The sequence below is a fragment of the Phaseolus vulgaris genome, chromosome 3, assembly GCF_051622355.1.
Source record: "Phaseolus vulgaris cultivar YP4 chromosome 3, ASM5162235v1, whole genome shotgun sequence".
Taxonomy (NCBI): domain Eukaryota; kingdom Viridiplantae; phylum Streptophyta; class Magnoliopsida; order Fabales; family Fabaceae; genus Phaseolus; species Phaseolus vulgaris.
The window spans coordinates 11,532,632-11,544,830 of NC_143500.1; the positions used below are offsets into that span (position 1 = coordinate 11,532,632).

Consider the following 12,199-nt stretch of genomic DNA (forward strand, 5'->3'; position numbering starts at 1 on the left):
AGGCTATATGATGTAATGCGGGGTGAGGACAACACAATTGCTGAGTTAGGTAGCTAGCAAAAACAAAGTTGTAAATGAAAATTACAGTGGAGAAAATATAATTTTGAATGGGAAAAAGAACAAGAAATACAGCTAATGGAAGTCATAAGAGGAATAATCTTTAAGAACATAGAAGAGGATACATGGGTGTGGAAAGGAGGAGAGCAAGAAGGTTACACTGTACAGTCAGCATATGAGTATTTCAACTAAGCTACATTAGATAGTTGTAGTTGTTACCCTAGTCTGTGGAACATAGATCTATCCCCAACACCGACACATATGACATTGATGTTTCTTAAGGATAGAGTGCCAACAAATGTTAATTTGGTAAGCAGGGGGATTCAGTTACCCGATACACTATGTGAATTTTGTAATCGTGCAGAGGAAACAATTTACACCTACTCCTAACATGCAAGGTATCTCATTGCATATGGTGTATGTGTGATAGATGGGTTGAAATCCAATTTATTCACCATTACCAACAACAACATTCCCTAAACTTTAACCTAATGAATCTGAATGTGAAGAAAAATAATATTTGGAAGAATGTCTGTGTAGGAATTGTGCACATGATCTATAACCATATAAATAAGATTATCTTCAAGCAAGGAAAATTAGATGGTCTGAAAGTGTTTGGTATGGCACAATTGAATGCATGGATTTGGATATCAAATTAAATTCGTAATCCTAATTTTTCCTACTCGGATTGGGTTATGTGCCCAAATGAATGCCTGAGAACTTTGTAATTAGGGGGAGATAGTGCTATATCACAGTTATTTGTTTCTATTTGTGCATATTATCTCTCCAATGCTAACACCTTCCAAAGTGTAGATGAATTTTTGTTGTCTTGCAAGTCTGAGAGAGAAGATGCTTGTTGTGGATACAGAGAGTGGAACACTTAAAGCTTATCTTGGACTAGGTGTAGGTGGGTAGTGCTATAAGAAAATGATATGTAAGAAAAAGATATATTTCTTATCCTCTTGTGTGTATTTACATCACTCAATGTATAACAAATATATACAAGTGTATAGAGACTTTCTCTCTCCAAATTACAACCTAATTAGGTAGGGATCCACTAATCATGGATTTTATAACTATTAAATTAATTACATATAATTGTGTACAATATCGCACAATATCATACAATAATTGCATACAATAATTGTGTATAATTTGATAATTATTATTTCCTTAATACTCCTCCTCAAGTTAGTAGGTGAAGATCATGAACCCCCAACTTGTGTCACAACGTCAAAAATTGTTCATTGCCGAGTGCCTTCGTAAAAATATCTGCGAGTTGATACTGTGTCGATACATATGAAGGACTGATTATCCCAACTTGTAATTTTTCTCGCACAATATGACAGTCTATCTCAATGTGTTTTGTGCATTCATGAAATACTGGGTTTGTTGCTATATGTAATGCTGCTTGATTGTCACAGAAAAGTTGAGCTGGCAAGCTACATGACACCTTTAAATCCTGCAACAGATATCACAACCAAACTATCTCCAAACAAGTATTGGCCATCGTGCGGTATTCTGCTTCCGCAGAGGATCTTGATACATTTGTTTGTTTTTTTGATTTCCATGAAATAATAGAGGGCCCAAGAAAAATACAATACCCAGATACTGATCTCCGAGTTGTCTGACAACCTCCCCAGTCTGAGTCGCAATAAGCTGTCAATGTCAAATTGTTCTCAGATGGCAATAACAATCCTTATCCCGGTGATTCTTTGATGTACTTTAGGACTCGAATTGCAACATCCCAATGAGGTTTCCGTGGAGCCTGTATATATTGACTTAGGGTCCAAACCGAAAATACTATGTCACGCCGAGTAACCGTGAGGTATATCAGTCGTCCCACAAGTCGCCTGTATTTGACTGGATCCTTTAACAACTCTTCACCGTCTGGTGTGAGTTTTAAGTTTTGCTCTATTGGAAATTTGTCTGGACGAGCACCTGTGAGTCCCGTATCCTACAAAATATCAAGTGCATATTTTCTTTGTGACATGTAAATTCCATCTTTGGAATGGAAAAATTCAATCCCTAGAAAATATTTTAAGTCTTCAAGATCTTTAATGCGAAATTGTTGTAATAGACAGTCTTTAACATGCTGAATTTCTATCAAATCATTTCCTGTCAAGAGAATATCATCCACATAAATCAAAAGGGCAATAAATGATGACTTATTATGTCTTGTGAATAGAGAGTAGTCTGTCTTGGACTGTTGAAATCCTGCAAATTTAATCACATGAGAAAATGTTGAAAACCATGTTCGGGATGCCTGTTTGAGACCATAAAGGGATTTGTTGAGTCGACATACAATGTTCTCCCCCTGTCGATGATGCCCGGGTGGCAAGTTCATGTAAATAATTTCATGCAATGTGCCTTGTAAGAAGGCATTTTGCACATCTAGCTGGTGAGTAAACCAATTTCTAGCTGCTGCAATGGTGAAGAGACACCTCAAAGTTGTTAATTTTGTTGTTGGTGAAAAAGTTTCAGAATAGTCAACACCTTCAATCTGAGTGTACCCCTTTGCGACAAGGCGCGCCTTATATCTGTTGACGTTACCATCTGAGTTGTACTTTATTTTATAGACCCATTTGCATCCGATGGGTTTTTGCCCAGCGGGTAACAGTGTCAAGGTCCACGTTTGATTTAGCTGCAAGGCGGAAAGCTCTTCGTCCATTGCTTTTTGCCAATTTGGATCAAGGATAGCTTGAGCATAAGTGTGAGGTTCTTTGGTGGCTGTGATATTAGCAAGATATGCACTATGTGTAGAAGAAAATCGTGAATTAGAAAGAAAATGATGCATAGGATACTTGGTTCCATTCCGCCGGTCCTGGGCAGTGGTCGAATGATTGGCTTGGGATCCCGTTACGTAGTCTTGAAGCGAGGAAGGTAGGGTTGATGTGCGACTTGATCGTCGAAGAGGAAGGTTGGCTGGAGAAGGTTTGGTAATGGGTGCAGGACTTCCTGGCGTGGGAGAAGAAGATTGATCTGCTGGAGGTTCAGTAGGAGAAAATGGTGGATCAAGGGAATGTTGGACAGGAGTGGGTAAGTCAATGTCAATGGCGGACAAAATATCTGGTAATGGATGCGAGGATTGCGTCTGAGAGTGTTGACAGAATGGGAAAACACTTTCATGGAAGGTGACATCCCGACTTGTAAAAAAAGTACCTGCATCTATATCAAATAATTTGTATGCTTTTTGACTGTGAGGATAACCAATGAAAATGCATTTTCGGGTGCGCGGATCAAATTTTTGCTTAGGTGAAACAACAGTTGCGTAACAGAGGCAACCAAAAGTTTTTAGGTGAGAAAGTGAAGGTAGTTGATTATATAGTAGCTCAAAAGGTGATTTATTTTTTAGTAAAGGTGATGGCAAGCGATTAATGATATATGTGGCGGTTAAAACACATTTTCCCCAAAAATTCTAATGGTAAATTGGACTGAAATAGGAGGGCTTGTGCTGTGTTAAAAATGTGTCTATGTTTGCGTTCTACTACTCCATTTTGTTGAGGAGTGTAGACGTAAGTGCGTTGACATTCAATACCCTTTTTGAGAAAAAAATCATACATTGAAATAAATTCCAATCCGTTGTCAATGAAGATGGTTTTAATAGATGTCTGAAATTAATTTTGTGCAAATGTAATGAATGACTCTAAGAGATGTTGGGTTTCAGATTTGTGATTCATAAGAAATAGCCAAGTACATCTAGTATAGTCATCGACTATAGTGAGAAAAAAACGTTTTCCAAAATGAGTTGGGGTTTTATGAGGACCCCAAATATCACAATGCAATAAATTAAATGGAGAATGAGATTTTATTGTGCTTAAAGGAAAGGGTAGCATTGTCTGTTTGGCTTTGGGACAAACACTACAATTATTATGAATGGAAATGAGATTTTTATTGATAGGTAGTAATGAAGATGCAAGTTGTAGACGTGCCGGAGAAGGATGTCTGAGGCGCTTGTGCCATAAATCAGGGTCGCTCAAAATTTGAGATGCGTGGGCTTGGTTTGGAAGAGGGGACATGTAGTATAAGTCTGCGTATTGTTTACCTGAGCCAATCATCCTCCCTGTGGCCAAGTCCTGCAAGATGCAACCATGTGGAAAAAGAACGACACAACAATTTAGTGCACTGGTTAACAGACATGAGATTTAAATTAAAAGAAGGAACACAAAGAACATTTTTGAGAGTGATATTGTCATTGAATTTAATCGTGCCTGTAGATGAGATGGCCGCAGTTGAGCCTGTGGGAAGATTAACATTTGAAATAAATGATGATGAAGTGTGTGTGAAAAATTGTGAATCAGATGCAATGTGATCGGTTGCTCCGCTATCCAAAATCCATGGTTTTGTAAAAACATAATTAATAGACGATTTATGAGCAAATAGACCTGCAGCATTTATAAACGCTTCACTTTTACCATTATTGTTGAGCGAGTAAACAACCTTTGCCAATTGATGAATTTTCTCGGTAGTGAACCCTTGTATATCAGACTCATTACTGTCATGTGGTAATGAAGAGGAATCTACCATGTTTGTTGCTGATGAATGATAGCTTTTGGGGTTATTTTTAATTCGTTGCTGCTGGCCATGGCGCCCATTGGAGTTCCACGTCCCATTTTTTATGCGACACCTATCTTCCGTGTGTCCTCTTTTATCACAATATGTGCAATGAAATTTCAAAGTACGACATTCATCTATGGTGTGACCTGGTTTGTTACAGTGTTCACAGGTCTTACCTTTTGATTGCTTCCAATTGGCAGATCGACCCGGTACTGATGCCGCGATTGAAAAATTCTCGCCAGGATCCAAATTCATCTGCTGTTGTGTCTCTTCTTGCACAATCAGAGAGTATGCTTGTCGGACATTTGGTAGAGGATTCATGATGAGAATATTGGACCTGATTGTTTTGAATGAATCATTCAACCCCATGAGGAATTGCATCAGTTTATCTTCTTCCTTCTCGATCTGATGCTCCTTTGTCTGATTACAAACTATGGGTGAATGATATAGCTCGAGTTCATCCCACAACGCTTTGAGTTTGATGTAGTATGAAGCCATTGTCATCGTACCTTGGGACATGGTTACTATTGTCTTCTAAATTTGAAAAATGGCTGGCGCATTCTTCTGTCCGAACTGGTCGCGGAGATCTTCCCAAACTTGACGGGCAGTCTTCGCGTGAATTACCCCTGCGGCTATCTCTGCCTCGATGGAGTGACTTAACCATGAGAGAATCATGGAATTACATTGATTCCACAGATCGAATTGGGATAGGTCTTTTTCTTGTGACGACATTTCTATGGTACCGTCAACAAATCCTAGTTTCTTCTTCGCAGTGAGTGCATGTACCATTGTTGTCTTCCAGGATTGATAATTGGCGTCGTTCAATTTGGTCGACACCAACATGTGTCCTGGTTGGTCTGAATGATGAACATAGTAAGGATTGGTTGGATCCATGGCAGCCGACTTGGCAGCGTTACTGGTGCCTTCTTTGTCAGACATGATCTCTTATTTAGGGGATAAAAATGGAGAGGCTGTCAGAGCACCAATATCGGTGCTTTGATACCATATAAGAAAAAAAGATATTTCTTATTCTCTTGTGTGTATTTACATCACTCAATGTATAGCAAATATATACAAGTGTATGGAGACTTTCTCTCTCCAAATTACAACCTAATTAGGTAGGGATCCACTAATCATGGATTCTATAATTATTAAATTAATTACATATAATTGTGTACAATATCGCATAATATCGCACAATATCATACAATAATTGCATACAATAATTGTGTATAATTCGATAATTATTATTTCCTTAATAAGTGGGGGTGTTTGTTGGAACAAAGCTAATTTATTTGTCATATACATATACAAGTTCTTTGTGTCTAGTAGGAGTTGAAATGAGTCATATGTTATTACTTGTCAGGACTTGGAAAATGACAGAATGGTTGTCACCTTCACATAGATCTGTTGTAAAAATGTTGTTGCAGTTGTTTTATGAATTTGAATTTGGTTATGTGTCTTAACTGGATAAGAGATGTGTAGAATTAGGTACATTTGGTTTTGATGAAAGGAAGATAGTTCATCTAATAAGGGAGATCTTCTTATGTTCTATGTTGCTATTTTGGATATGACAATACTTTTGGTAGCCACGTTATCCTTGTAGGAGGCATGTGCTTGGTGTTTTTTTTAGAGATGATGATATCTCTTGCATTGTATTTGTTGTGTATAGGGTTGGAGCATACCTTAGATGCTCTAAATAATTTATTTATTCTTAGTTGATAAAAAAAATTTAACTATCAATTATTTTATATTTTAAATTAAACTTTAATTAAATTAGTGACTAATTTATAATTTTAAGTAACTAATAGCTAAATGTTAGATATTAATTTAAATTTTAAATTAATTGTTATTTAATAATTTTTTAATAAATAATCTCATAAATACTATATTGTATAATTGTGGTGCGGTCAATGACTTTATGTCATTGATCATTTTGAGTTCTTATTTAGATTAGGGATTAAGATGGAAAAAGAAGAAAACAAATGGAAGAGAAACTAAATAGAAAATAAATTTATTTAAATTAAAGGAAAGAAAATGAAAGAAAAAGGAGAGTAAAAATTGTGTAAATAACTTAATTAGATAGGAGAATAAAAAATATATGATAATTTAAAAAATAATTAGTTTAAAATTTATATTTTAAGATAAATTTATTTGAGTAAAAACTTCTTGTAAGGACCGAGAAAATTAGTCTTAGAGTAGAAATGATATAATTAAAATGACACCTGAATATTTTATTATTAAAGTGAAAAGGTTATATAAATAGAAATTGAGTTATCCAGGTTTTATTCATCATCTCTCTACAAACTTTTTTTTTTCTTTTATCTTCCTTCTCTCTAAGATTCTGATCTCCTCACTTATCATCGGAGTCCGCCATCAAACTCCTGACAATGAATACTACAAGACTATCCGATCAAAATATTTAATAGAGTAAGTTCATTTTTGCTCTTCTCCTTGAGTCAAAATTTGAACTTGTTAGGTTTGTCTCTGCATAAGCTTTGCATGTGACTCTTTTAGCTTCAGGGTTAATCTTTGTTAGCTCAGGTCCTAGTGGTATAGTTAGATTTTTTATCAAGACTATGTGATGCAGGTTAATCTACTTTGAGCTTTTGGTAGGTTTGGAGCTAGGTAAGAGAAGTTAGTTTTAATCTTTTCAATAAAACCCTAGGTTAGAAGAAATGGTTGTGGGAGTGATATGGTCGCCAACTCTAATTTTTTCTTGCAAGATTGTCTCTTTTAAGAGTAAAGTAAAATATTGATTGAAATTGTTGATTTTGAATATTATATATGGATTTTAAGGTGAATAAGTTATTGAAAGTGTTTCTGGTTGAGAATTTAAAATGTTTGAATGGTAATATAAATGACTTTAATTGTATTTGAATGATTGTTGAATTACTTAAAATGTGATGTTTGATGAGAATTGGTTGTTTGATAATAAATGATGTATGTAATAAGGTGAAACTGTGATCAAGATATAGTATTTTCAGGTAAGGAAATACCGTGTTGAGATTCTTATTAGGGTGTATTGAATTAGACGATCCTGACTCTACTGATATAGTGGAATAATATAGATGATGTTATTCAATTGGTAAGAGTCGAAGGAGGTTTATTTGGTTGAGTCTAAGGTTTGAAAGATTTTATCAGAGCAGATCAAATGGATTTACCTGTCATATGAGATGATGAGATGATTATGTGTGTTGTGAGTCAGTAGAAGTCTGACATGAAAGAGGTGAATTATGAATTTTGATAAACACTTGATAATTATGTGAAAATGCATGAGAATTGATGACTTTATGTGGATATTTAAAGTTATATTTATATTAGAAGTTTTTAAAAATAGCTAGCTTACAGTTTGTTTTGTTTTGTGGTTGTTTCCTTTAATCTGTGATGATCGTGTATTTACACGGGAGCAGATAATATTACACGTGATAGAATTTCTCAGTGAGAAGCTGGAGGATGAAAATGTTTATTTTATTTTAAATATTTTTATTTTAATCTTATGTAAATATTTAAAATTCCTATGAAGAAGTATATATTTTGAAATATTGTATGAAAGAGTTATATATATTGCAGATAATGGTTATTAGATGTGATAAAATATAAGATGTAACAATCCTTATATTTTAATTATAGTAATATAATTATAGTAATAAAATTATTTAATCATACAAAGAATTTATTGTTTAAATAATTTATTTTTTACCTTTGATACATTTAGAATAAATATAATATTGTAGTGTACCCGTGAAAAATGAGAAAGGGTAATAGAGAAGAGAAAGAAAAAAAAGAGTAAAGACACATTCATTCTCTTTTCAAGTAGTTCACTTATAAGGTGAAAGAAAAGAAAATTCAATTCAAAGTGTTATTTTCCATTTCTCCCAATAAAATAACATGTAAGGCGTGTTTGTGAAAATTTGCATTTGCCACTAGACTTTCTTCTTTGGTTACTTCATGGGTGAGAAGTCATTACTCAAATCCATCTATATTTTTTATGGTTTGAAAGGGTAAAGTTGAGTCCATATATAGGAACTTTGTTCACTGTGCAGGTGTAACAAACATTTGATCAACAAATATCAATATGTAAGCATAACCATTTAAAGTAGGAAGTGTAACAACTTGAGCCCAAAAACATGACATAACGCGTAGATGACATTAGAGGCAAATAAAAAGGAACCATACTCAGTTAGAAGCAATATTTTAGAAAACAAAGCAAGAAAGAAAAGTTCTACTAGGATTAAGATATATTTGAATATGGAAGACTGCAATATATTGACCTATAACAACAAAAAATCAATTTGCTAGTGACTTTGGAAATAAAGAACACACAATCATTATCATTCTAGACATAAATACTTTTAAGATTAGTTGTTAAATTGTAGTATTAAAAAATTATTAAATAAAAATTAATTTTAAAAGTAAAAAATTATTATATTAATTAAATTAAATATTATTTTATAAATTAATAAAATTATTGATATATAAATTAATTTGTATTATTATAAATAATTTATAAATTAGTATGTACTAATTATTTAAATTATAAAATTAATTTTATAATATTTTTAACTATATTTATTAACAATATAAATTAATTTAAATAATAATAATTTTTTAAGTCTATAAATAACATCTAATTTAATAATTAATTATTTTTATTTTTAAAACTAATTTTTATTAAATAATTTTTTTAATGTTATTTAACCTTTTGATATATTGCAATATGGAAAATTTAAGTGAATATTTTGATTGGTGGAACCTCTTTAGTCTGAAACTAGGGTTCTACATCACTTGTTGTACTTTGTCTAAGGGGTTAAAACACCCAATATAGTTTCTACACACCTCATTGAAAACGCAAATAGTTCCTACACTTTGAAAGGTTGTATGTTACAACACAACACCTTTTTGTTCTTGACCTTTGCAGAATGTATATTACAATGGATAAAGATAGTTTTGATAATTCTAACATTTTATATCCATAATACAATTCCTAATACTATTATTTTAATTATAAATTAAATCTTTATTATATATTTATTTTTAAATTGATAATATCAAAAAATTGTATACATCTATACAAGTTTTCATATTACAATCCAACACCTTTTCGCTAGACATTACAACTTTGAAAATCTCATTGAATACTTTACTTCTCCGCTGTAAATAATATAGATTTAGGTTTTCTCAAACAATTTTACTTTAAATATATCGATTTAAATAAAGTGGGTAACTAATTTGAAAATAGTTTTAAAAAGTTAACATTTCAATTAAATGGGAAAAAAGTTAATTTGAATGTTTTATAAAACTAGAATTTAAAAACTATATATCTTTGATTTTTTAATGATGCATAATTTACATATGGTTTCATTACAAATAAATTAATAAATAAGATTAAACTTTCAATCAATTTTACTATTAACGAGATTAGTGGAAATAATACATTTATCTGATAATTCTTTACGAAATCAATAATTAGCTCTATTATTAATTTTTTGAATTTATAATATGGAAAGAAAAAATTTAAAACGGTAACATAGTAGTGTTTCAAACTTATTTTTTTTTATGTCTTAAAATTAATATTATTACCATGTCAAAAAAAGAACATAATAATGTTAAGTAATGACACTGAAAGTTGCAGAAAAAAAATGTACTTTTAATAACTAAAATTAGTTAAAAAGTAAAAAATTAGAATGAAATTCTTAAGTTGATTATATAGTAGTTGGTATTGATTTAATAAGTAAGAGAGAGTTGATGTAATGTTGTAGTAACCAATGGTCAATTGTTTGTCAAAATAGTATAAATAAAGCTAGGCACACGAGCAGTCACAGAAGAAGTTCTCTCCAACTTGAAAGTGGGGAAAAAGAAAGCTATCACACGCTTCCTCTTCTCATACACACATATCCAATAGAATCATGGAAGAAGCACTGCGTCGTCTCAACGGAGTCACACCCTCTCAAGAACCTGACCTCGTTTCAGACCCTCACCCGAAGAAGTGTGCCGCTAAGCGCACCTTGCGTGACACCGCCAACTCCGGCACCGCCATGCGCTACCGTGGAGTTCGCCGCCGTCCCTGGGGCCGCTATGCTGCCGAGATCCGCGACCCGCAATCCAAGGAGCGCCGCTGGCTCGGCACCTTTGACACCGCCGAGGAGGCTGCCTGTGCCTACGACTGCGCCGCCCGAGCCATGCGCGGTGTCAAGGCCCGCACCAACTTCGTGTACCCTGACGCTGCCGATCCCCACCTCTTCCATCCCTTCAATCTCCCCAAACACTGCCACGTCAGCAGGTTTCCCCATAACACGAACTTGGGGAGTGATTTTCCTGCAAGTTCCCACCACAGCGCTTCTTCTTCTTCTTCGTCTCTCAACATGCTTCTCTTTCGTGACTTCCTTAATTCTTCTTCTAACCCGTGTCTGCTTTCTTCTGCTCCTTCTCAGCAGTTTCATAATAACAAATCTGCTAGTTGTTATGTAAACTCTTCATCTCCGTCTCTATCTTCTTCTACTGCTACTAACTGTCTCCAAGGTTGTTGTGTCGGCAACGCTAATAGCTACAACAACGCTGTTAGTGCCAATCATGGAGCTGAAGTAGCTGAAGTTATCGATGAGGACTCCGACTTTTTCCTGCGTGAGTCTTCGGATTCTGGGCTGTTGGAAGAGATAGTTCATAAGTTCTTGCCAAAATCGAAGCCTAAAGTGGAGACTTCGACTGTGGCTCAGTCTTTTCCTGAGTCGGTTCCTCAACCGATATTTGATCATGTGGTTGTTTCTGCTAGCAAGGGTTATGCTGATTCCAGAATGAGGGTTCCCAAGGTTGACGGTTTTGGTGTCTGTTATGATTCTCCCATGCAGCAATTTGAAGCTCTTAGTGGTTTTAATGCCATGCAGGGTATGAGCTCTATCCAGAGAGATAACCAGTTTATGATGAATCATATTGCAGGATTCTCCGGCATTGAAGATTATCTTCAGTATCCTGAGCTTTTTAATTCCTTTGCGACCAGGATGTAAAATGCTTGACTTGTGGAAAATTATGTCTTAAAAGGGTTTCTAAGTTAGCTAGCTTTAGTGATGGAGAAAAACAGTAAAAACATATCTAGTCTGTTTTCTTGTTCTTTTGTTTCAATCTGTGTCTAGATTAATTAGACGTGTGCGTTGTTGATTACATTTTCGGCTGACGTTAATTCTCTCGCATTCACGAGGAATGTGGTTTTTCTAGGGTTTGGTTTTTTATGATTGGTAGGAGGTTTAACTAGGTTTATGTGTTGAAACTCTATATATGTATTCTGGCCCCTACTATGGGTTGGTAAGTACTTGAAATTATCGATAATCCTGAAATCGTTGACAGTGCTGTGTTGAAGCATGCGGTAGCGCATTTCAGTGCTTGTTTCGATTTTTTATGTTTGCATTAATTTTGTGTACTGGGAATTAAAGGGTTTCGTGAGAACGACATACTCAGAGTAAAGTGAATATCTTGTTTTCAATTGCACGATAATGATAGCTTCTGCGTTGACCTTGGAACTAGGAAAATTGGCGTCTGTTGAGGCACACTTTTTATTTTTGGCATTTCTTTCTTTCTGCCTTGTGTGTTT

At 34.3% G+C, this 12,199-nt stretch overlaps 2 protein-coding genes across 2 annotated transcripts; one reads left to right on the forward strand and one right to left on the reverse strand.

Moving 5' to 3' along the window:
- Positions 1-5,148: 5,148 nt before the first annotated feature.
- LOC150028679 (uncharacterized) lies at positions 5,149-5,553 on the reverse strand. Its single transcript, XM_090300051.1, has one exon. The coding sequence runs from the start codon at positions 5,551-5,553 to the stop codon at positions 5,149-5,151; it is 405 nt and encodes a 134-aa protein (XP_090156177.1).
- A 4,908-nt stretch (positions 5,554-10,461) lies between these two features.
- On the forward strand, positions 10,462-11,987 carry LOC137805803 (ethylene-responsive transcription factor ESR1). Its single transcript, XM_068605724.2, has one exon. The coding sequence runs from the start codon at positions 10,524-10,526 to the stop codon at positions 11,616-11,618; it is 1,095 nt and encodes a 364-aa protein (XP_068461825.1). The 5' UTR covers positions 10,462-10,523; the 3' UTR covers positions 11,619-11,987.
- The last annotated feature ends 212 nt before the right edge of the window (positions 11,988-12,199 follow it).